This window comes from Nomia melanderi, chromosome 7, assembly GCF_051020985.1.
Source record: "Nomia melanderi isolate GNS246 chromosome 7, iyNomMela1, whole genome shotgun sequence".
In the NCBI taxonomy this organism is placed as follows: domain Eukaryota; kingdom Metazoa; phylum Arthropoda; class Insecta; order Hymenoptera; family Halictidae; genus Nomia; species Nomia melanderi.
Window position 1 is genome coordinate 7004053 of NC_135005.1, and position 27141 is coordinate 7031193.

General features: G+C 35.2%; 1 protein-coding gene and 1 long non-coding RNA gene across 9 annotated transcripts; one reads left to right on the forward strand and one right to left on the reverse strand.

Moving 5' to 3' along the window:
- Window positions 1–229: 229 nt before the first annotated feature.
- LOC116424289 (uncharacterized) lies at window positions 230–26533 on the forward strand. Of its 8 annotated transcripts, none has more exons than XM_076369047.1 (9): window positions 230–1412; window positions 3134–3381; window positions 21157–21486; window positions 21732–21869; window positions 22247–22454; window positions 23130–23463; window positions 23832–24126; window positions 25348–25894; window positions 26318–26533. In XM_076369047.1, the coding sequence occupies exons 4-9, from the start codon at window positions 21735–21737 to the stop codon at window positions 26434–26436; spliced, it is 1638 nt and encodes a 545-aa protein (XP_076225162.1). In that variant the 5' UTR covers window positions 230–1412; window positions 3134–3381; window positions 21157–21486; window positions 21732–21734; the 3' UTR covers window positions 26437–26533. The 8 variants fall into 8 exon arrangements, with proteins under 8 accessions (XP_076225162.1, XP_076225164.1, XP_076225163.1 ...); XM_076369049.1 differs by having other exon boundaries at window positions 230–682; XM_076369048.1 differs by lacking the exon at window positions 21157–21486.
- LOC143174706 (uncharacterized) lies at window positions 26330–26992 on the reverse strand. Its single transcript, XR_012998935.1, has 3 exons — window positions 26930–26992; window positions 26528–26576; window positions 26330–26425 (listed from the first exon to the last, which is right to left on the reverse strand). It is a non-coding gene; the product is annotated as an uncharacterized LOC143174706 (long non-coding RNA).
- Window positions 26993–27141: the final 149 nt, after the last annotated feature.

A 27141-nucleotide genomic window follows, 5' to 3' on the forward strand; every position in this document is an offset into this window, starting at 1 on the left:
CTACCTAGGGCTCGCTTTACTTCAACCGGGCTTCTATGGATAATACAGTGTTTGTACGTGGGATTCACGGCTCGTACTTTCCTCCTCATGTATTTGATTCCCCCGGCAACGTGAGAGAGCGTGCGTATGTATATACCGGCCGCGGAGCTATAGAGCAGCTCTGCAGCAACTGCGCCAAACTTCGAATTAGCGCCGACGACGAACTTCGAGATTTACAGTACAACTGCGACCTCCATGGCCGCCGTCGCTGCCGTCGCCGCGTGCTACTACCGCCGCCGCTGACGCTGGCGCCGAAAGAATGGCGCCTCCCCAGTTCATCGGTGTATTACAGTGAACATTGGATAATTGCAACGCTCAACGGGACCGGTAGGTTGCATTTATGAAGAGGTAGAAATGAATTCACTCCAAGAAATGAAGATATTAGCATGGCGGACATAGAAAAGGACAACGCGAGTGAAGAAAAAGGAAATACAAAGTCGAAGCGTTTGGCAACATTGAAGGCTCGCCATGAGCTTTAACTTAAAAAACAAACTTCTCTGTTTACAAAATGACACTAAATACGATAGAATTGTGATCGCAATTGTTTGTATAATAAACGATTGAAGTTTCGGATATAGAAAAGAAAGAGACGTTGAAATTGTCGAGTTCGATAATACGGATAATGTTACACCATTCAACCGTGGTAAGTTGTCGAGCTGTGGTGTGTTAAAATAAATCTGGTGGGAATATGGTGGGGATGTCATGGTTGTAATTATGGAAAGGTCCTAGATATTGCAATTATCCAATGTTCACTGTATGTCGTTTGTCTACGACATGATGACCAAGCTGAGAAATGTTGGTCTAATTAGACAGTTTTTATTTCATCTTCGATTCTAATTTGCTATTCGCCAATACGGTTACACGTGGCCAATGGAAACTATAAGAAAAGCTCATAACGAGGGATCTCTCTTGTACCATCTGGCAAGCCATTAAATCGTAGACGGACCGTACTTTGCTTCGGATTTGTTACTTACACGCGAACTTATAGAGAAACTACGCAAAGTACTACATGTTTTTCAAACTTTTTTTATTATTTCGACAAGAATCTAACCTCCAAGAGAATATGTCGTTTATATATATATAGAAAATAACTGATAGTGGGACAATCGACGTCTTTCCGACACTACCTGTGACAAGGCTGCGTACCATGCATTGGCAGCTTGCCAATTTCTAAAAAGGTGGTCACCTTTTCACATTTGGTGACCAGCTGATTTAAAGTCCCGAAAGTTTCTAGCGATAAAACAATTAAAGGATTTCCCTTTCAAAAACTCTCACTTCACAACAAGATTCGTTGTTTACCTTGGACGATTTTGGTTTTTTCGATTTCTGTTGGTTGTGACCACTACGTGGGTTGCTGCGACAGTTTCGGGAAAGTATGAGAAAAGTCACTAATAAGTTTGAGCTAATAGTTTTATTATTTTTCAAAATATTCTCCTTCATTATCAAATTTTAACGGTCAACAATTGTCTATTAACTCTTTGCGATCAAGACTGTCTTAAACTTTTAACATTTGTTTTCATAACAAACTGAATGTATCGCAGTCTTAAATACTATAACAAAAGAAAAAGAGCCGCATGTCAATCTCTGGTTACTTGAATAATTAAATTATTTGTTTGCAGTTTTTGATTTTACATCTCGAGGCTCGAAGTCGCCATTATGGTGACATTCGACCGCAACGGGATAATATACTTTCAGTTGTGTTGTGTTTGTACTTTCTAACCTTGACAATGTAGAAATTTACGAAAATAACGAAAATTCCCGTGTTGAAAAATTTCCGAATCTTTTATGGTAAACTACGTAATTTAACGATTGAAACGTTGGGAACATGGATTTTCACGTCTATTGATATGAAAATCTTGATTTTGTCTTTACAAAAATTAAGAAATTCTACATCATATTGGAAATAAGACATCATTTATAAGGTTCTATCTGTGAAAAATTGAACATTTGACTATAAGATGTGTCGTTTCTTTTGCTGAAGGCAGTTAATGAAATAATGCAATTTTTGTCTGTGAGATTATTTACTCGCTATTTACTCTATTTATGTAGACTGTTCCTGTAATAGTATTTCATTGATTTTTCCCAATATATTTGTGAATTTTCATTTATTATAGTTTATGTCGAGATAAGTGAATTGGATCAGAAATTTAGTTCATTTTTGGGATTATGATAGCTTAACGTTGTTTTTATCTTAACCGTCTATGGTCTAAAATATTTTTGATTCGTCACTATGGAACTTGCGTCATATTTATGTAATTCGATCATTAGCTTTGGACAGTAAACTCACCCGAGGTAAGATTAAAAGAATTGTATTATTTGGAAGGAAATCTAGGATGACTATAAAAACAAAATTCTTCCATGCGAAATTGCAATTAGACCAATTTGAATATACGAGATTGAACTTTGGGTACGTGCCAACAAGTCAAATATAGCTCATCATGCAAAGTTGCCAGTCCAAAGTGCTGCATGTGATTACGGCGGCACTGTGTAACTAACCAAACACGCCACGATGATTTACGTGTGTCTAACATTAAGTTAAAAATGCATAAAACATTCTACAACATTTAAGAGTCGTGTAAACTTATTGCTGCGACACTATTGATTTAACCTTATGACAATCAAGAGTTCGAACAAATTGGCCAATGAGATTTAACACACTGCACGTCGGTTAAGTATCAGCCGTTGAAAGTCTGAATGCTGACCTAACTTGCTTGTCTTTGAAGAATGAACAGTTACAGAAAATATTAAAAACTTTACACATTTTCGTAAAATGAAAAAGAAAATTAAAAATGTGTGCGTATTTTGTTTCTCGAAACAAAACAAGTACAGAAAGAAATGAAGAATTTCAATCAAATTTAAAATAATTCTCACATTTCTTTATGTAATAAAGGAACTCATAATGGAAAAAATTAATTTTTATTTAGACTTTAGTAATTTAGTATTTCGGACTTAAGTGGAAATTGAAGTATCTTCAATTTGAACATCTGATTTCCCAATACTTGAAATATTAAACAGATTATTTATTATCAACTATTCGAAATACACGTTCCGAACGTATAATCTCGTGATAGATTTTTTAACCTTTAATCCAAAGGTGTTGAAGCAGACTATCTTGAACCTGATAACCGAACGGATTTATCGTTAACGAAGATACCGTGCAATCGTTCGAGATAACGTCGGAATACCACTGGACCTCGAACGAAAGGGTTTAAACACAAAGATGCGAAGGTGCAAGTCTGTTGGACGTCGCGCATAAAAGACAGATTAAACTTGGAACAACGATCACAACTTAAGCAACGGAGAAAGCCGGTTAAATAGGCTGGAAATGGAAACAGAGTCGAGGTCAGAAACTTTGCAGCTTTGGGTTATCGACGAGGCTTATCTCGCCACGAAATCGCTTTGTATTTTGTCTTCGTTACATACGCGCAGGGTCTAAAGATATTAACCCTTTCCTCTCGGCGATTCCTTCATTACGAACATTGGTCGTGCTCTGAAGAAATATAAAGAAAATATTTTCCAACTAATATAAATTACAGAAATATCAATTATTTATTCATTCGTAAAGAAACTATGAATTTTTTTAATGATTTCGGATAGTGATATCTTTATGATATTAATAATTTCGAACTGAATGATTAATAGTAAAATAAATCTGACAATTACAGTGGCGAAGAAAATCGTATGACAAGGTGTTAACCCTTTGCTCTGTAATATCGTTCCAGGCTCGTGACAATTTGGAACTGATTTTGACAAATCTACTAGTTCTTTATTGTTCCTGAGTATAAAATAAATATTATAATTAAAATTATAATAAAGAATATTGGTCTTACCTATTTTACGCGGACATCTGCGCTAATTTCGTTTATTGATCATTTGGTGCAGAGTGATACATTCCAAAACAGTCTAGTATGCGTAATGTAACAAGACTATTGATGCTTGTCAAACGTCGTCGGTTATTCCGGAATAAAAACTTCCCGAATCGAGTGGTACAGTTTTCCAGCGCAAGGAGTTTATAGAGCCCAGCGTTACATACGTGTAACGCTGTTAATTACCATTGCTATGATAATATTAACATATATATTAACGCTTTGGCTACATCAAACTATCGCACATGTATGACATTTGTGTTAAATGTTTTATTTTATTTACCGTTTCAAATTACTATACATTAAATTACTAACCCTCTATGGGTTGAACTTTTGTTCGTGATTATAACAAAATTGACGCAGTATGAAATGAATAAATATCAACCTATGAATACAGATTAACAATGTATTTAATAGTCTAAATAATTTACTTAAACCGGATATATTTTGTATCTTTCAAGTTACAATGACGTCGAAGTTTCACACCTGAGCGTATAAAAGTTTAAGTTAATTAATTACTTAATATCATTTTCCACTTTGCCATGCAAAATAAAATAAATCAACGAAATACCAATATATTGCTGTGAGACTTCAACGTCACCCGAGTGAGTTAAATTACCATAATTAAATTACTTTTAATTTTATTCGCTCTCTGAAATGTACAGAAATTATATAAACAACATATCACACGAAACAATTGCAATAAAAGCACGGTCCACAATAAGGGTATTCGAAATTCGGAGGTGTTAAGGAAGCCAGAAAGGTAAAAGAGTAAAATTTAACAAGGAGCTTCGTGCCCCGGGAACAAGGGAGTCTCTGGCCTCCTGCATGTTTTCGGATTCGTCGATCGTCTAGCTAAGCTCGACCGGAACCGGGGTTGCGCCCGTTCCGTACACCCGGGATTAGTGTGCAAGTACTTGATGCCAAGAGTATTTGAAATACTCCGCGGTCCAGGATGAAGTATGCCACGGGTATCAGAGGTTTGTGGGCTGTAACAAAGCAGGCCCTCCGGGCACCGGGTATACATACAGCCCTGGCATTTACCGCCAAGCGATGAGAGAGCCTGAATACTCGAGGAGTCCTGAAAACTTCCTCATAAATGGCTATTTGCGTTCAAGGAATTGGGACACGGGCACACCATGAAATTTTATTTCCCTCCCACGTCACGACGCGTCGCCCGCGAGTTAGCGCCACCCCCGTGTTCACCCGAAAAGTTATTAATAAACGAGTTTCGCGTGTTATTTATTCTTGCCGGACAATCGTGCAATTGCTCCCCTAGAAACTGCCGGAAACCGTCGGCGAAATGAACAAACGTCAGTCGACGCGTGTCGCGGAACTTTGTTTTATGATTCCTGCGCGCAGGAGTGTTGTATATCGGGTGAATACATCGACAAGCTGAAATATACTAATATACAGGGTAGACCACGAAGTGTGATCAGCTTAGATTATGCTGCTGCTAACGGTTCGACCGGAAATTTTTTTAGCTAAAAGAACATGGTTCGAGGAGAGCTTTAAGATGATTCTATCGCATTATTTGCTAGCCTTTTTTTTCTTGAGTTGTCAGGGTCACTTTCAGTACATGCCGATCACGAAACATTACTGAAATTTTACGTTTGCCATCATTACATGTGTCCCATGTTACAGAAGCTAAGCCAACAGCTCTAGAAAGTGTTGTACAACAATATGACTTGCTATTGCTCTTTAATAATCTTTAAGAATCTTGCAAAACTCTTCCAACTAAGAGTTTTCTCCAGTCTTTTTAGTTTCAAAAAAAGAATATTTGTTATGATGCTTGTCTAATTCGTCTTAGTAGCCCTCAAAAGATAGATGTACCAAAATTATATGTTTGCCTGTAAAACATTGAAGGTTACCTCGATAACTCTGGAAAAAAAAGGGTTAGCAAGAAGGTTGGTAGAATCATCTTAAAGCTTCCCTTGAACCATGTTAGTTTAGCTAAAGAAATTTTCTATCGAACCGCTAACAGCACAGTAATCTAAGCTGATCACGCTTCATGATCCACCCCGTATAAATACATTTCAATGCCGAAGTCGCAAGGGTAAATACAATATATTATTACTAGCGAAGACGACGTAAATACGAAGCTGCCGGAATAGCGGGTTTGACAGAGTTTCGGCAGCAAGTTTGGAGTTCGAATGCTGAATGCTACTTGCAATTCAGCTACCTGTGTACTAAAATATGGAAAGAAATAACGAGGATAACCAAGTCTTAGAGTTGGAGATAAAACTGTCGATGTACTACGACTGCACTGATTTTGATCATTTTGAAAGATGTTGTTGAAAATATGATTTTAAACAAGCTTTTCCCTTATATGTTGCTGATGGAAGTCTTTAGTTTCCGAGATATTCGCGAAAAACTTTTGTTATCTCTACACTGAATTTTGTATTCATAAGCGCATATCAAGAAGCCGGGAACAGTCACAAAGAGTAAATAGTAAACTGAAAAATCATTATACTTAGTTTCATTGAAATTAACGTTCAATGGTGTTTGCTCATCTATTAAACATAACTAAATCGATGTTAGAAAATGGCGTACAAAGTTTCAGTTATAAGTGGAAGTAGAATATTTTTGATATTATCTTTGCAAATAAAGGAACCGAAGAAGGTTCTGAATATACAGAATAAATTGCATAAACAAATAATAATTTAATAATTACGTGTAATCTTCTTATTCGCAGTCAATAATATAAGTAAAAAATATAAAGATCAGTATTTGTATAGTTGAATTTATTATAACTAATATTAACCATATTTTTTTTAATTTTAATATTTGTTACTACAGTTTAATTTCATATATATTAAGCAATGTTACAATGATTCTCCAGGAACATGACCATGCAAGTAACAGTGACGAAAAAACTGTATGTCGTAGCAAAGGTCGTAACCGATAAGAAATTATTCACATGCTTTAATACGGCTTTTATCAGACGTAATTTATTCCACTGTCAAAAACAAAAAAAATTTTACAGAAAAACTCCAAACAGAGGAAAACACCAAAGTACATTTTTCTAAAGAAATAAGAAGTTTAATCAGAAAATCCTCCGGAAGAATCGAACCGAGATTAATAAGATAAGATAAATATTTTCAAAGTTCAAGTAGATTACATTCGGAAATGTGCATATTCATCGCAATGATTAGTGAAGTATATTATTATTAAATAGATAAATATTATAATTAAGTGATAAATCGCGATTAATACTGAATCGATCAAAATACAGTATTACCAGGTGCAGCTCGCGTACACATTTTGCTTGAGCCATGTGTTTACGTTATGTCTATGAATAATGGATAAAATGGCAAGAAAGAGATGTTACTACCCACACTTACATAACCATGACTGATGCAATGTTGGTATTGAACTGAACGTTTATACCATGAAATGTGCGTATAAATAAAAATTACAAGTCACTTCGCAACGTGCGGTTTATAAAATCAGGAGACGCGGCGATCGTTGCGAGGTTTCAGAACAGTTGTACGACAACAAAAGTGTAACCTAGAGCATAAACCAGTATTTCACAGATATAAAACGTAAAACGGAAAGATCGGAAGGCTTAGAGATAAAACTGGAACGCGTTCCGTATCGTCAGTTCGGTCCTCGTGCGCTGACAGTGTGTAGAATCGGCAACTGTCCATCGTGAAGTGAAAACCGTCGATTGTTTTGACATTTTCTGGAATCTTAGACGGAGAAAAATATCTGACAGGTACATTTTTAGTCAATGACTGCCTATAGTGACAGAAACTCTTATGATTAGTGTATGAAAATAAAAAATCGTTTTCCAATTACTTTGTTTCTAAAAATATATATTGAACATTCGACTCTGGCGTTTAAATTTTAATTGACAATAAGAATAATTTATATGTAAACTACTTTAATTTCGAGTACAGTGATTTAATTTTGAAAATCAATATCAAAAAGTCAGTTTCAGTGTTTAACGTTTAATCGTGTATAAAAATAATTGATATATGAATCTTGTTTATTAAGGAATTTAACGAGGTTCATCAAAAAATTAGAAAAACCGAATTTCTTTTGTGTTCTACAGAATATAGAATGTAAAAAGTATACTTAGTGGAAGCTGTTATTGCTATCATCGTGACGTCAGGTAATTATTACTGTGACGTGGCCTTTCATTTACAAATTAAAACACCCACGATTAAATTGACCAAACGGTTTCTGAAGTTTACAAGAGTCGTATCATTCCTGTCGTAGAATTTGTGACGTGAAGGTTATTTCGAAGATAAAAAACACTATAAAACATCCATATTATCAACATAAATACAAAGAATTAAGACCTCATCACCTTGCATAGAAAACATCGTTTCTAAAACGTTGCCCCTTAACACTAAACACATCACGATCGGTTTCAAAATATGGTTTAAAATTCTGTTTTCTTTCGTTCATTTAACTGTATGCCAATTCCTATATTGTCGGTTTTATCAGTTTTTCAATTTTTGTCTTTCCCTTTATTTCTGTTTTCACTAACAACAACATTCTGTCTAATTTGTTTTCTTTAATTTTGTAACTATTTGACAGGCTACAGTAGAAATTGGTACCTACAAAATTCCGGTACATTTAGTGTTAAAAATGGAGCCTTTGACATTTAGGATACGTTGTTTCACTCACTGAAAACAAATTAAAACTATAACTAATTGTTATTGAACAGTATTACTTATTCGTCATTCATTTCGGTGAATTTCACACAACGATTTGAGTTCACCCTGTGTATCGTGGATTTAGATTTTTCAAAACAGTTTGCATGAGAATGGATGCTGCATTTTTGACATTTATAAATAGTTGTAATCTTGCAGCACCTGCATCTTCTTCTAACTCCATAATTCAAATGTTCTCTCTTGGTTAGCGACTTCGTCGCTGGCTGCATCCCCATTTCTCATTTCAGGACCCCCAGATTTCATTAAGATCATGGCTAATTGTGAGACCGAAATTACAACTGCGACATCCTTCGGAAATTTGCAAGTCGGTTGACTTTCCATGAATCCACAATGACAGCGTCGAACGAGTTTACGAATGAATACCACCGCTGTTTCTTATCTCCTACGGAAACTATAATTTTTGAAGTCGTTGCTAGGCAATTTAACCTTATCCATGTTTTCAATATCTGCTAAACTGACCTGCAAAAGTTCTTATCTTTCATCTTTCACTACAACTGTTTTTTGCTCAATAGTTGTTTTGCTCTTTCCACTAGTGCCATTGTTGCAATAAAATTGCAATTCATCTTATCTAACTGTAACTAATCTAATAGTTTTTTCCTTTAACGCCATAATCTGTTCTTCGCAGAATTTTATAATAACTTTTTCATCTTTTTTTTGTATATTTCTTTTCTCTAGTGAATTTTCATCTTTTCTTTTTTAGATGTTGTTTACGGTTCTTGCTTTGCAAACATATTTTTTTAATTTTATAGTTGTTCGTTATTTACCTCCTTTATGTGTGATTAATATTAAATAGAATGTATAGGATGTTCAATTATGTGCAATAAATATTTTGAATGATAATTCTATGGGTTAAAATAACAGTAAACATACTTCATTTGAAGCTCCATTTTCAAATTGATAATAATTAGCAATTCGAATGTAATGTTATGGGATTCTTAGTGGTTGCTGATTGAAAATAGATTTAGTATGTAGAACGCTTACTTACCGATGTTACCGACTTCACAATCTTCGATATCCTGTGAGACAATATAATCTTTGCTGAATTTATGAAAAAGCTGTGAGCTTTTTCACGTGCATCAACCTCAAAAGAAACTACAATGAAATATTGTATATGGTTGATAATAGTTTGTAACCTATATTAGTTAAAAAAAATGAGAAGATAATAATTGTAAGAAATAATTTTTAAAATAATTTTAAAAAATAAACGATAATAATTTTAAAAAATAACTATTAAAATCATTTAACCAAAATAAACGATAATAAAGTAAAGAGATTGTAATCTCAAACGAATAGATAAGGAACATAAACTCAAAGAGTACCTGATGAAAAATAATTTCACTTCTGTTCTATATAGAATAAGTCGATATTACGTTCTGTTTTATTCGCAATGAAAACATGATAGTAGGTAGGAACATAAATTTTTGCGAGTGAGAAATATTGAATACATATCTCGCTCTCGTGTAACTTTAATGGCCTCCGTTTCGCGTGTACTGAAACAGCAAATCCTGCAAATTTGTTTGACGAGAATACACAAAGGCTGTAGGGAAGCGGTTCGTTCGACGTAAAGGAGAAAACTGACGTCAATGAGGGAAAGAACCAATTCCGTGGAACGTCGCGACGATTATTATCATAAAAGAGATCACTTTAGCATTCGGCTGTTCCACTAAACCATGTCAGTGTCTACGGCACGTTGCCATATCGATTTTCCGAGCAGGTGAACGTATATTTTTATTGTTTTACTTGTTTTCCTTGAAATTGGTGAAAGATACCATACAATAACGTTGCCAGTGTACAACTCTCCTAAAGAAATTGTTCAATTTTCAAAGGAGCTTCATCAAGTATATAAAACAATACGTTTTCACTTGACGAATTTACTTAACGATGAACACGGGAACGTGCAAAAGATACAGTACTCCAACGATAAAGAAGAAACCTCGGAGATGCAAAATGTAACGACAAAATAAGGTGTAGACATCTATTATTGTTTACTTCTCCAATAAAAAATATTCTCTTAGAAAATGTCTCAAAATTTAAATAAAACTTAGGGTACAATTATACCACAATTACATTAAAAGCTTTCCAGTGCAAAAGATTAATTGTTAGGTAACTAACCTTAATTAACTATTAACATTAAATATTAGGTTAACCAAACATTCTTATCTCCCTTTTCAATGCGTCGTTCTTATAATAATACAATACACTAATAAATACGAACGAATTAACCAAACCACAAACGAACCCTGCTAAACAAAAAAGCTCAACCATCAAGCTTCAAAACTCCGATCAACCAAAATTCAACGATCCAAAGTTTCTCTTCGAACCCCATTAGCTGCGATAAAACTCTGCCACCGACCTAATAATAAACAACCTTAGCGATCTCGCGGAAAAACCGGTCCGTTCGTTGCCAACGATTCACTGGTTCCCATCGAGCACAAATGAAATGCAAGTTATTACACGAGCAGCGGCGAAACGATCGCGTGAGCGTCGATGCATGATATTGACCGTGCATTAACAAACGCGGGGGCCCGTGCAATTTTCGCAGGAATTTTCGCGTACAGGAGGGGGTTGAATCCGGTCGGCGTAACACGTTGGCTCGTTGAAAAAGCCGGGGTCGACGTCACTATAACGCGGTGCCGTTTCCCCCCGGTCCCGGTAGTGTTATTTATTGTTCAGCTCGATGAATGTCATTTAAAATTTCGATATAAATTAATTTAAAGGGGTAAAGGGGTTTGCCGGATAGCGGAGCGGGACGGGGTGTAATGGCCCGGAAAATGAAGTTCTTGTAGCCGGGGCCGAGAGGGAATCTCACCCCGTCTATTTCACTCTTCCGCTCTTACCCTTAGCCTCTTCCGGCGCTGCGGCCGAGCAACCCTCCAGCCGAGCGCTGCGCAGTTCCTCTCCTCTCCTCTCTTCGGAGCTTCCCTCTTCGGCGTTCGGTTTTCAGGTGAGTCTTCGCTGCTGCTGAAACTCGGCACGGCAACTTTTCGAGAAGGGATGTTGCCAGAACCCTGTTTATGGAACAGGAAAACTTGATACGCGTTCAATCGACCGTGGCAATCTGAACGGCCGAGATTCTTTTGTTGTAATTGAGGGGGCGGGTTTTAGAGGATTTATGAAAATGGTAGTGATAAATTAAAGGGTTTCTTTTGTAAAACGTTATATGTTGAAATTGGAATGTTTCGGTGTTTTTTTGTTGTTTTATTGTGTATTAGGTCGACTGATGCATGATTTTTGGTTTTTTAGGAGGATATTGGTAATATTGATAATACGATATATAGATTTAATATGTTCAATCTGATATTTACTGCCTTTTTTGGAAATATTCTCCCATTATATACAATTAAGAGTGATAGGAAAACGTGTTTGCAATATTCAACGTACGGTACACTTTCCTGTTTTTTAATAATACTTTTAAAAACTTGGACTTGCTTAACATGTACAGACTAGTTGCAACTATGCTGCAATTTTTATACACTTTTAATGTGCACAGGCTGTTTAATAAAATGGAATGCGAGTTACTCTTACTTGCAAGTCGATAAAAATCTTAATTCAGAAAATGTTATGTCATTTACTTCGTAGCTTCCGTAATTGAGATTCTCATCAAACTGATTAAGTCTTCAATTCAAGTTCGCACTTGTTGAACTTTTGTATATTTCAAATACATAAACTAATACATAAGTACGTAAATCAAATACATATATAAACAAAATCCATTACATGCCCGCACTCATTCAAAACTCCCGCCAAACAGAAAACCCGCGAAATTCAAACACCCATTCCCTCCACATAACAGAACAAAACAAGAAACACAAAACGAAACAATTCAAAAAACGTCAAACAACTGAAAACAAGCATTACCTCAAATTCCACAATAATCCATTACGAAAATCAATTAAACCGTGATTATCCAAAGAACCCTCTCCCCGGAATCAAGGTGTTCCGAACAGCGTCAGGAAGCGTAGGACGGGATATTGGGAAATTCCAGGAGGATCCGCTCCGAAGATACGGTCCAAGTGAAGACACACCTTTCCTTTTCTTCCGTCCATAAGATCTATCCCATCCCGGTCGAGTAATTCGGCCTCACCCCGGCCACGTTCTTTCCTCGTCCTACCGTCTCGCGAAGGAGACGCGCAGCGCGCCGTTGCCCGGTGAAATATCCCTTCGTCTTCGCCCCACCACCGCCCCTACCCGTTCAACCCCATCCGAGCCACGCTCAGCCAGCCAGCCACTCCGCTTCGCTATTATCTTAAGTAAACAGGCTACCTGCGCGGCCCGGAATTCCAGATAAAGTCACATGTTATCAAAATCCCGAGGCTGCCTCGAGCGGGCCCGCCGCGTTTGCATCGCCACCCCCGCGATCCACCCCCGGAGCGGCGCGGGGAAGCAGGCGCGCCAGCTCTCGTTAATTCCGTTAAGTCGCGGCCTTACGTTAATACGAACTAAAAGACGGAGAGGAGCGGCTCGATTCCCGGAAACGCTTCAAAGTCGGAAATGATTTTTCGCTTCCGGCCGTTGCGCAGTGGTCCAGATTCTGCAGTTAAGAAAGGAGAGTTTAACTCTTTGCACGCGAAAACCTTTTTGTTGTATATAGGTATATATAGGAATCATTTTTAATGGCGATAATTCAATTATTCACGGTGTTCGATGGAAGTAATGAAAGTATTTTATTTAAATATTTCATGTGCTAATGCATTATATGGAATTTGATGTTGCTTGACAGTGGATTTATGGAAGCCGTTGGTTTGACGGATATTTAAATTTGTAGGCATTGTCTAACACGAATATCTTGATTGTTTGGTTTTGAAGCTTGAATTTCTAAGATCTGTATGAGTGGATATGTATATTTAGTAAATCCATGACGACCTCTGTAATGAAGTTACTTGAGGAAAGATGATGAAACTTAGAACATAATATTCAATTGAAATTGGGAAAGATGTCTTTTGACATCTTCAGTGAATCTAGGTAATTAATGGAATCCGAAGGGATTAGTAAAACCTTCGATCAATAACTAAATTAACAATTAATAAAATCGGTAATTAAATAATAAATTGAATTTAATAAAAATCTAAACAGAACCTTGACGACCAGACGTGTTTCACTTTCAAGTTTAAACGCTCTTAAAAAACGAAAGAATTATTGAAACCTTCAATTATTAACTGAATTGACAATGAATAAAATCAGTAAAGCAGTAAAATCAGTAATTAGTTAAAAACTTTAGCAGAACCATGATAACATGACGTTCCTTTTCCAGAGTTTCCAAACTCCTCCAAATGAAAACAAATTAATAAACTCTCCATGATCAACTAAATTAAAAATGAATAAAATCAGTCACTCTGGTAGTTAGTAATGATAATTAGTACAAACCATAGCAGAACCTTGATGACGCGACGTTTCACGCCTTCGGTTTTGAAGCTCTTCAAAAAACAGCGTCTCGGGTTTGAGGGGAGCGCGGAGCCGCGCCCGTGCACTTCAACAAGTCATAAGTATTCTCAGGGTGTCTAGGCACGCCGCACGGGACCGAGAATCGTCGGTATGTGGCTCGTGTGTCCCAGTGCGGCTGCAACAATCAGAGTGGCACGCGCCCTCATACCCTGGCCCATCTACCCCCTGGCACCGCATCCACGTTGGAACTAACCCTCGGACGCGAACTCCCGGCTAGGCAGTTCAGTGATTTCCGAGGACGCATTCTCGCCTCTTCCACTGGTCACAGTTTGTACCCGCGTGAATATTCGAGACATTGCTCTGCCTGTAAAGCTGGCCTGATAAGCCACCCGTCCTATCCACGCGGATTCTTATCTTGAAGCATCCACCTCGACTATTTTATTATATTCAATCTGTATTTGGAAACATATTGGATTCTGTCCGATCTTTTTAGAGACAGAAAAAATAGGAAACTGGAGTTCGTCATGGATTTTACTAATTTTCGGATTATAATTTTGTTGATTTATAAGGGTTTTGAGTAACATGTACTTTATTCTGGGCTTAGGGAAGATAGAGTTGAAGAGTTATGAGAGATGTCTAAATATAAGTTATTCTTTATTATAATGAGAGTAACGGGAAACTTATTTATTGCTAACTTTGGAGGTGTTAGCCAAAGAGATACTCAGAGCTCTTAATCAATTATTATATTAAGAAATTAACGAAATCTATGATGAAGTCCTCTTTTATAGCTTTATCACTCTTGCTTTGCAAAGTTGTGGTAATATCGTGGTTCAATGCCATTTCAAGGTTATCGCCACTTGTTAATGCGTTATTTTATTACAGTATGCAATATCATTCTATTTGATTTAAATTCAATCTGATTTAAATTCTGTTAATTCCTTTCGATAATAGGTTTTATGATTGAAAGATGGATCCCACGTTTCACGAAACATTTAGTCATTATTCTATTCGTATACCCATATTTAACATAATTAAGGTTAGACTTCATGCAGTTTTATTTCTATAAAAATTCAATTTTCCAGTGAACCGAATTATTGAGATTATATTTGTAACTGCTCGCTTACTTGTAATTGCTGCGAAGCAGCACGATACATTTCGAGAGATTAAGCGGTCCGTATCTGTTAAGTTTGGACCAATCGATTAAATTAGTCGATTCGCAATTACACGGTAAACAATTTACACATCGGCCTGACCACGCCATTTGTGATGCGCGTTTCCTATACACTCCGCGTAAATTTCCAATCCAATCTCATATCTACGCCGAGACAGAGCCTGAACAGCGATTTCTCAACACTCCGATTTCGAAGAATGGATTCCTACCTGGTTTCACCGGGTTTCCATATCCCGTAGGAATATTTGAAGGATTCCGATAGGTATTCCAACGGGAATACATCGGTATTTCGTTGCAAAAGAATATTAATACATTCGTAGAACACGAAACGAATCGTGCATAGAAGGTCTTAACATTACAATAATCTCACAGCGATACGAAAAAGCTTATTCTGTAATAATTATACGTGTTACTCTAACATATAACTGCTATAGAAATCGCACATTTAATTATTCAACCTGTTAATACTCGTGGATACCGGAATGGTGTTCGAGTTTTGTTGAATTTTGCACGTGGTGTGCCGACTAATAAAACTTGTACGGTTCGAAGGACCACCCGATATAATCGGGAACAAAACTTGGAAATGAGTGGGAGGTGAAGTGGACTTTGACTATAATGCTATGTGCTTGATCGAAATTGCTAACTGATGCTTTGTAATCCGTACTTCCTACTCGGTACTCTGTGCTATGTACAATTTGAGCTGATACTTGTCTAAACTTGTTTCTCAACTGACTGGGCCTCCCAGAAACGTCTTCGACGACACCTCCGCAAGTCGTCTTCGCGGGGGTGAAGTCGTTCTGGTTGGCCCTTTAATTCTAGAAGTTTGTGGAAGGGAGAGACAGTCCCCTCCCTTCTTGGGTCTCCAAGTTGCTAATGTTAATAACTAATTCGTCCCGTTCGCAGTCGTCGACCGTGGCAGGTAAAAAAGCGAGAAACGCTTAGGCCCTTAAACACACATGCTAAACGGGCTAGAGAGTTAAAAATGCTGGTAACTGGACGCCAGATGTGAACAATAGACAGCGAGAATGTACAGTAAGAATAGCGGGCCTCATGGGTTCAGGGATTTATGGCTGCCACGGTCCCTTCTCGTAATACCGTAAGGACGACTGCAACTTGCGACGGGACGAAGGCTCTTATTGCTACGAAAAAACTAACAAATGTACAGCTAAGTCTTAGAAAGATAAAAAATGTACACAAAACTAAAACTACGGTCGTTCAAGGGCCCGGACGAAACGGTAAGGCTATAAGTGGCCTTAACACAACCGTTATAAAGTTATTAAATTTTAAAATCATAAGAATTACTAAAATTATTCAATTTACTTATACACGGAAAATAACCTTTTGGTCAGTTGTCATACTTATTCACACAAGCTTATTTTTAACTTTTAGTATAATAAAATCATGAGTAGATACTAAATACAATGGCTTAAAGACCTTAGTAATTAGAATAAATGGAATTAATTATATTTTTACTTAATTTAGTTAAAATTATAATTCCACTTAGTATTCATCTGTGACTTGACATTTATTTAAAAAGAAGGAACCGTGTCAACCCTTCTCAATCGAGTACTATCGTGATAGCTTTTGCGTTTTGTTCGACAAATCTCACAACATTGGAAATCGGGAGGGTTGAGTGTACCTAGTAAAGGTACACAGTTCACCGTTAAAGTGAGTTTGTTGCTAAAAATCGGTGCTATTGTTACGTGTTACCAACGTCGAAGTACAGTGTTGATTTATTGCTGGAAACTCGCCCTTTTGGTGGGCCTAGCGCACGTGTCGCGCCGGTCGAAGTTTCCGTTGCACCGTGGCCGTAAAACAATTCCACCAGCCGTGGAAACTGATCCTCACGTTCGGTCTTTTTGAAATTGAACAATACGGGAGTCCCTGGTTCTACGTCTAGATCACTTAAATCTCGGGAAAGGAACTCGCGTCACGATTCTATAAACAAACTGTAGAATACTACCATTTTTATGAGAATTCATTAAATCAGAAATAAAAGTTTTATCTGTTTACTTATCTTGGAAGCTTTTTTCTTAAATAATCAATTTTTAAATAATAAATTTATGTTTTTAGAACGTCAAATTTGGAGTATCTAAATAATTGTAAAAAGTTGTATTTGTTTAAAAAATATATTAAACATTAATTATAATTTTTCTATACTATTTGTTACGCTCTTATGAAAACTTCACAAAAGTGCTCTGAATCATGTTTTTTAGGAGTTTTAGGTATTAAATAAAGTATAAACACTGGTAAATATTTTGATAACTCACAGCGGGGTTAATAAATTTACAACTTTCAAAGTGTTAATCCATTTTTATATCAATTACGAATGTCCTTAATTAATAATCGAAACTAAAAGAAACAATGGAAAACGAGGATTGTGAAAAAAACGATGACCAGAACCATGTCATCAAGATCGAAATAAAATCTGATCGTTTTATTTCCACGACGTGAAAACGAAAATATTTTTCCGCTCATCGACCGTTTCCAGCAGGCCATCAAGTCGATACCGAAGGAAAACAATTTGTCAACGGGACGTTTCCGTCGTGATATCGAGCTTTCTTCCGACTTTCCCGACTTCTCGTTACCGTTTAAGCACACGATAATTTAATGTTATGAGTGCGACGCCCTCGTATTTTATTCTCAGTGGAACGAGACCCGATCGTGTGATAAATACTCTGATCGTTGTTGAAAACCGATATTTACACCTAGCACCTTCTTAAATAGTACTTGCTTATGAATTATCGCGTCAACCCATATTTCATCCTTTGTGGAATCGTCTTTTCACGCTGCAATCGCAACCCCGCGTTTCACGAACAATTTTTAAACATAATCTCGCTCTAAATGTTCTTCATGAATGTTAAACGAGAACATTTTTGTGCATCGGTATCATCTGCTAACCTTAAAACATGGTAACATAAAAGTTTTACCAAACCTTAATAAACACATACATTATATACGTGTTATAATTGACAATAAAACTGTCAGTGAATAATTAAAATGTTAGTTAACCTTTTTTATTGGAAATTAGCATCTAAAATTGGAAATTTGCATAAATGTATATGCAATCTAGTTGCTACCATTTTGTTTCACAATTTTCCGCCATGTTCTAATACATTCGACTACAATATTTATATGCATATTGTAATACATACGTCATATTTGAAAAACAAATACTAACAACAATGGCGAATTAAATACGTGTTTTTCATTATAAATAAAACATTAAACAGTTTTACAATTTTTTACTGTGAAAATCTGATTTTTCAGTTAGCTCTCCTCTAAAAAAGGAACTGGAGTTACAAATTTCTCTTATTCAATATAACCGATCACTTCGTAAAGACATTTTTGTACCATTCATTCATTCTTGTTTTATTGAAGATGGAAAGCAACTTATTGCTAAATTCTTTTCCTATTCATTCGCTTTTTCTTAGGTGTATATACAAGGTAATTTATTTATCGAACGACCCACATTGCAAGAAATACTATACTTACGTCTCATCGATCTTACTGTCTGCACGTGAAATTATTGCGAAAAAGAAACGTGGAGAATAATTGTGGTGGGCTAGCTCGTTCATGCGTGAACGTTATGAACGTGAGAGCGCTTTTAGCTTCCGGTTCTAGAGGCGCGAATCTACGGCAGATAAAGTATGGAGGAATACCCGCACTGATATTTTCACATTTTAACCAGTCAGTTCTGGTGTAAATGATCTCGAAGCGTGAGGTAGAAGAAAAAATGTACCACTCGCATGATCACAGAAAATAATTAATGTTGTGATTAACATCTGTCAACGTTAATACAAGCAATGAACCGTGTTATATTGATACTATAACCGTGTCAACGAACCTTTGCATTTCTTTTATACGAAATAACATAATAATTTTTTATACATGAAACATTTTACAATTTTAACAAATATTTGTTGTAACTGGTTATCATTGTGCACGCTTTAAACTGAAAAGAAACAAAAAAATAATGAAATTCTTCATCGAAATCGAAATTCGACATTCCCGAAATACAAAATCAATTTTATCAAATTAATCGTGAATAATTATCTGAACCAACATTGTCAATCTACATTCACTACACGAGAGACCAAATTAGCAGTAAAACTACCGAGCATTTAATACGATTGATATGTAATCCCTATAAAAATTGTAACAACAGATTATTTTCGGTTTCTTCAGACATACATTACAGTATTCAAGTGAAACTACTTATTTTCAATAGCATTTCGAATATTCAATGTTTTGAAAAATTGAAATTCTTTTACAAGAACTTAAATTTAGTATGACATAGTATGTGAGAAAAATTTCTAAAATTATTAAAAATTATTTGCTACTAAGTAAATCTTAGTATGCATCATATTATATTATATCATATTATATTATATCATATTATATTATATTACATTATATTATATTACTAATTAGTTTCCAGTTTAATTGTAATTTTCGTATAAAACATAACTGGATTACTAATTGTAAGGTTGCATATGGTATTTACACCACTTTAACTGAAGACAGTTGACAAGATGTTCCTGTAACGTTCACAGCAATCCAGTTCACGTTTATTCCTAGTGTATCGTGAATCTTCGTATTTACGAAGGGACTTGCAGTACGAAATCACTCTAATCGGAGATAGTGCGGTCGCGTTACGGTGTTAAGACGCGAGAGGAGTAGCCGCTGGGTTCATCCGATCTACGGCGGACCGAGATCGACTAGTACCCCTTCTGTCTAGACGCGAACAGTTGAGTAGACGAGAACTAATGACTTCGGACAAATTAGTTGCTGCGGACAATGAAACATGAATTTAAATTCGAAGGAACTTCGTTCGAAATATTTGCACGTGAATTGCTGTAAAAGTTTCGAGGAAGAATTCGAAAAGCCACAAATAACTTTGAACTAATGGATGTATTGTTTTCCAAAATATTCTCCATCAATATGAATACATAAAAATGTGAAGATTTATGAAAATATCAAACGACTTATGTAGTATAGTAAAACTCCGATTATCTGAGTTAATTTGAATATTAACAGTTCAGATAAGTGAGAATTCAATAAGAAATGTTTCAAACGTATTTGTCAAATTCGATTGTTTATATTCTGAAATATATATTCTAAGAATTTGAATGATTGAAATTATAGATAATCAAAGTTCTGAATGATCTAGATACAAAATAATGACAAAGTTAATCGAGGTTCTACTGTACTGTCGAAAAGTTTGTGATCATCATTTTAATGGCAAGGAGAGTTGGCCTTAGTAAAAGAAACACGAATGAATGTGCAAACTTTCACATAATAATTCAAGTTAATACATGTAACTGCGGGAAAGCGATAAGGTTAGAATCACTTATCTATATTTGGCTAAAGTTATCGCTTTCGAGACGATTTTACGTCCCTTTCGTCGAAGTAACTTCCCTTCTTCTTAATGAGGATTTTATCATGGAAAACTAATTACCCAAGGAGGAGACGAAGCACTAGGGCCCCTTGCGGTGCAATAAAGTAATTTCAAAGGGTAAAACCACATGATCCGTAAAACCTCTCGGGGTTGTATGAATTGATAAAGGATTGGTGACACGTTTTCGTCCGATGTGATAACAGGCACTCGAAACAATAAAATAGAAACAAATCTTAATTGAGCCAAATAAATCAAAAATTCAAATAAATTAAAATCTTGATTCGAATCCAATATTAAATCTAATTTAAATTCGAATCTCGTCGATGAATCGATATATGCACCAAATTTGTATTTTTCATTCCTATTTCATTTCTTTACACAAAAATCGATTTCAAAATAAAACTGATAAATATTTTATTAATAGAATAAAACTATAAATTTCTGTAAAAATTCATTTCCTGTGAAACGATATTTTTAGCATTTGAAATCTTTAGTAACTTCGTTTTCAATCGTACAATTTTCGCTCAGCGATAACTGTGATTTTTGCTTTGCCGAATATTTCCACGCACGAAAATATTATCTGACGCGAGGAACAAAAATTACTTTTCGCAGATGAACACGATCCACCCCGAACAATCTATTTTAGCAAATACTATCGACAGACTCCAAAGTCCACATATCGTTCCCCGGTTGAATGCACATCGAGTCGTATCATAGTATTCTACCAACTGCCGGTGGAAGTTTAAACTAATACTACTATCGAACCAATCAAGCGGTCTAGAGAAATTCTCTGTCTTCATTGGCAGAGGGAAAGCTTGATTGGAATCTTTGGGACTGCCAATTAAAGTGCACAAAGTCAACCTCGATGGAAATGACTAGACTGCAGACTTCTATGCAAAATAAAGTCTTGGCACAGTTCACAGAGACTGGAGCTTTACGAAAGTATTATTTTCTTTGTTAATCATTTTAACGTAATAGCACTGAACTAGTAACATTTAATTTATCTGTATTTTGTATCCCTTTTCGGAGTATTCTTTTTCGGACACAAAAAAATGTAGTAGGTTTTACAATTCTTTGAAAATTTGTAATATAGTTGTAACCAAATAAAGTTGCAACAGTAAAAACAATATTCCTAATACTCCTTTAATTGTAATATGTATATTCCTTTTAATGGTTGGTACTTTCAGATAATGAAACAAGACGGAGGAAAAATGAAGATAGTGAACAATATACTTCACGGTCCGCCATATCAACCCAGTCCTGATATTTCAATCCAAGAACACTTACACAATGTTGTTCGTAAAAATCTCGATGCCACTGCGTTGGTAAGTTTTATATTGTTGGGATCATTTAAAATTATTGAATAATTCGAAAATAATCACGGAAGAACTTGTACATAGATATTTATTTTCGTTCAACTCTGATTAACCAGAAAAGATATATATAAGTTCAATCGAAAAAAATCAATCGGTTTAAATTGCTTACAACCATTTGCATAATACCTTCCAAATAAATGTTATAATCAAACAGCATTGCTTTATAAAAATTGAGTATTAACTTCTATTTCACTGAATTAATATTCATATATTTTATTAATAATATTTTGAAGTGCTGTAAAGGTTTTTTTTTACTTAATATAATTTAATCCATTCAAATTTTCATTCCAAATGTGAATATTGCATTTTATTGCCGATGTTTTCAGGTAGACATCGAGACTGGGTTATCCTACACGTACAGATATATTTTCGAAGCAAGCGTGAAGCTCACTTACGCTTTAAAAAGTTACGGAATCGATCCGGATGACAGAATCTCCATTGCTAGCGAGAATCATCCGAATTATCCGATAGTGATGTGGGCGGTTTTCAATACTAAAGCTGTGTTCGCACCCTTGAATCCGGCTTACACAGAAGGTAAATGTTATTCGCACAGAAAAAAATATAATACACACAAATATAACATTATAAAGCTTTGATTATCTTATTTGTTGCTCGATGATACGATACATAAGACTGTAAAATGATTTGCATTAACTTTTACAAATCATTATACCTGTGAACGTTATAACTGTAAACATTTTAAAGATAAATGTCGTGTAACCAGCAATACCATTTTTTACGATCAATGTAACAAAATTATAGCAACAAATCTTAAAATCTTGAAAAATAAGATTTAATTGACTAGTAAAGCTAAAATATTATATAGTTACTATTAAAATATAATTATAATTAACTATTATAATTACTAGTAATAATTACAAATATTGTAATTATGTACAGTCAGCAACGAAACTATTTGAACATGGTAAGAAACATGTCATTAATAGAATTGTACACCGTATATTGTTATTTATTGAAATAAATTGCATTCGTGACATACAGATGCAATAAAATTTTTTAAATATTCAGCAATATGCAAAGAAATTATGAAACATTTATTGTATCTAAGGATGCGAAACATTCGAATACTTTTGTCACTGACTATAATTGTAAGTTAACAAATAATTTCAAATTATATTACTCATAGTAATCTTTCTCATGAAGATAATTCATTTACAATGATAATGGCAACATATTTTTTTTATTCAGTGGAATACAAACACATGTTGGGAATCTATGAACCGCGACTGATATTCGTATCGCGGAAATGCGAGCCGCTTATGACGAAAATCGCGTCCACTGTCCTTTGGAAGATGTCGTTGATACAGTTGGACGATGAAGCAATTAACAAGGACATCCCAACTCTAAAACAACTTCTGGGGAAATATGATGGCTTGATAGATCCGTACAGCTTTGTGCCGACACCGAACACCGACAACAGCAAGAAAATGGCGGTCATTATATGTTCGAGCGGGACAACAGGTTTCCCGAAAGGCGTAACACTGTCTCATCGGAATTTAATAATTTTCATGAATAAATTCATGTAAATAAAGTTACTTCACGTACAACAGAATTACGGGGAATGTTTAACATTTAATTATCGGAGAATACAAAATCGTTATAAAATACTCCGATAAAGAATATTAATGTTATCTTAAAAATCGAAAGTCGATGTTAAAGCTCGTAAAAATCACTATGACTGTTTAAAATCTTAAAAATCTGTAAATGCACAAAACGTACAACATTAATGAGAAATTTTTGTGAACTTTATTCTTATAGAAAATCGTAAACGTTAATATTCGTTGTTATAAGTGGTTTGGCAAACAGAATTCAAAACTCGTAGAAGAGTTCGTTAGGTTCATTAATAGACAGTACGGTTATTGAATAGTGCAATATTTTTATTGATTACAGACAACCTGAATTGTTTGATTATCGAAAAGGCGACCGAATGTTGAACTTTCTGCCACTGTTCCATGGATATTCATTAAGTTTGGTGTTTATGACAATGACTACCTCAGCAACTATATATATAATGCGAAGGTTTAATATAGACATAGTTTTGCAGTCAATCGAGAAATATAGACTCACTCATTTGCCGTTGGTGCCTCCAGTTCTGGTGCTTTTCGGGAAGCATCCAGGATTAAGTAAGTACGACTTCAGCAGCGTTAGAGAAATTCTATGTGGAGCAGCACCACTTCCAAAGGACGTAAGTTTTTCTATTAGCATGTTTTTTTAGTTGCCATAAGCATTCGATATATATTTCATTTATTTTTATTTATTTCAATATACGACTAATGCAAAAAGAACAAAAACTGATTTAAAAAAAAGAGGCAGGGCATAGTTGAAAAAATTTAATTTAATGAAATGAAATGTCTTTGAGATTATTTCTAATAATAGAAAAATTTTGGATCGTATATAAGAGTGACGTTACAAAAAATAAAAATTTAAACGTTTGTTGTTATTTATTTCTAAACAAATGTCTAAATATATTTCACAACGAACACCGACGAGAATTATTAAACTTATAAAGAATTATTTCAAGTATGTCGTTGTTATTTGAATACAAATTTCAAACATTACAAATAATATTACGAGAAGTGTGTCCAGATCCAGTCGACAAGTAAATTTAATATTCCTTAGTCTCGCAGAACAGTGTTTATCAACTACCACGGACCTGTGACGGTTCTAGAACAAATTTTACAAGCTCCAAAAAAATATCTATATATATAAAAAAAATTATATATAATTATAAACAGTTACAATAAATATATATAATATTATAGAAAATTTGAAGATGATATATTGCACAGAACACGCATGATAGAAGAAAATGTATAAAACATTCAAAGTGTAATATTTTATATATTATTTGTTAGAAAAAACAATTATTGTAGTTTTATTTATTTTCCGAAACATTTGAATTTATAAAAAGACCCAGGATCTACTTATAATAACAACAACAATGTTACAATGCACAAACATAAATATACATAAACTCGTTGTCCACATAATACATTAATCCCTTGCCTAATAACAACATATCAGACTCCCGGCGATTCTAAATAGAATTCAATCATCATAAATCAATTCTTTCGAGTTCAAATGAAACATTACTCTCCTATTACAAATTATTACACTTTGCAGCAAACATGTACCTTACATGCCTGAAATTTTACTCATTCTTCTAATAAATTATTCCTCAAAAAGTAGTTGCATCGATCATAATTAAGAAATAAATAAATAGCAGGAAAGGTAATAATGAAATAAATTAGAAATAAATCATAGGCAAGGGGTTAATACCAAATCGCCCAAAAATATACATTTTCCAATCCACAATAAAAGCAAGGTTGAGAAACACTGACGTAGAATGAAACGTGCAGGCAGAAAATCAAGGACTTTCCCAGCGCTTAAACAACAAATTCTTCAGATAGCGGATGAGGTGACGAGGCGATTGGGATGCAGAGGGATCCGTAACGGTTACGGTATGACAGAATTAACGATTGTCACGAACCTGAGCAGGAAGGACTGCGATAAATATGACGGAAACGTGGGTCCCGTGATACCCGGCATGCTCTGCAAGACAGTGGATCCAGATACGGGCGAGACACTGCCACCAGGTCAGGTCGGTGAAATTTGTATGAAATCTGATCAGGTGATGCTCGGCTACTTCAGAAACCCGAAAGCCACCGCGGAAACAATTGACAAGGACCAGTGGCTGCACACCGGTGATCTGGGATATTTTAACACGGACGGGATATTGTACATCTCGGGACGTCTGAAGGAAGTTATCAAATACAAGGGCTTCCAAGTATCGCCGTCCGAGATTGAAACACTGATACAATCGCACCCCGACGTTAAAGACGCAGCGATCATCGGGAAACCGGACGAAGAATGTGGAGAGGTGCCAATGGCTTTCGTCGTGCGAAAATCGGACAGCAAAGTATCGTCCGAGGACATTTCCAATTTCATCAAAAGTAATATCTTTTATTCTTGGTTCGTTAGATTTTTTTTTGAAAATTCAAGTTTTAATCTGGGGCATTTTGGAAATACTTTCGATACGTGTTTCTTTTGGGCGAGAGTTTTCAACTGATTTCACTTGACCATATTCTTCACGGTTAATGTTCATTATTTTGTAAAAAAAAATGTCGATGATATTGTTTACTACTAACAGTAATGAAAATTTTGCTGAAAGTAAAGGAGAGAGCTAGTTGATTTCATTTAATTTTGAATTCTACAATTTTGTTGGAGTAAGTTAGATGACTGAATTGTCTCTTGAGTCAGACGGTTAATATTGTCATTATGTTTGGAAGGCATATTCGATTTGTTGTTGATAAGTATTGATTTTTATAAATGAGTTTTTCTATATAATTAATTTCGATTTTAACGTACTTTTATAGAAAACCTATCGCCGCAGAAATGGTTGAGGGGAGGTGTACATTTCATTGAAGCTATACCCAAAACTCCGTCGGGTAAGATCGTGCGACGAGAGTTGCATAGTATGATATCTAAATTATAAAATAATTGTATAATTTTTATCATTTCGATGTGCGTTCAATTGAAGCATTTTTGTGTATATTTATATTACGTGAGAATAAATGGATAGTTACATTTTTTGTTCGTGAAGTTCAAATATATTTGTCAAATCCACACAGCTCCCTTAAAGTTTCAAATAAGAAGGTAATTTCTAGGTTAAAACACTTTATAAAAATTACAAACGAAAATGTTCTATGATTTTACGTTATATTTTTTTAAATATTAGTAATTGGACGTAATATGGTTGTAAGGGAGAAATGTTTTAATATCATATAACTAAAAAAAATAAAAGAATAAAAGTATGACGAGTGAAGGTTATCATCGACAAGTAATCGATAATTGCCAGGCCTCTTAGGGCACCAGTCAGAACGATCATGTTATCTTCGTTAACGAAAATGTGGGATAGGAATTCCTAGCAGCTTTACCGGATCAACGGAATTAACGGTATCCGGTATTGGAAAAATTTAAATTCACACCTAGCGACTCTGCCATGAGACCGCCTAACTGCATGAGCGTAGTACGTGTGCTTTTACATAAGGTGTCCCGCGAGTCCTCGCTGAACTGATAAATTGAACAGTATATATTGCCACACATGACACAACATAATTTTAAATGTACATATATTACAGGTAATATATAGTTACTGTCATATTCCATATTACATTTGTTTAAAATTTCAATAATTTAG

What these genes read in the sequence shown, in the direction of transcription:
- LOC116424289 (XM_076369047.1), top strand. Translation starts at nt 21,735, where the DNA reads ATGAAACAAGACGGAGGAAAAATGAAGATAGTGAACAATATACTTCAC. An exon ending in ATCTCGATGCCACTGCGTTG is followed by an intron (nt 21,870 to 22,246) that starts GTAAGTTTTATA and finishes CGATGTTTTCAG; the next exon opens with GTAGACATCGAGACTGGGTT. An exon ending in CATTTCCAATTTCATCAAAA is followed by an intron (nt 25,895 to 26,317) that starts GTAATATCTTTT and finishes GTACTTTTATAG; the next exon opens with AAAACCTATCGCCGCAGAAA.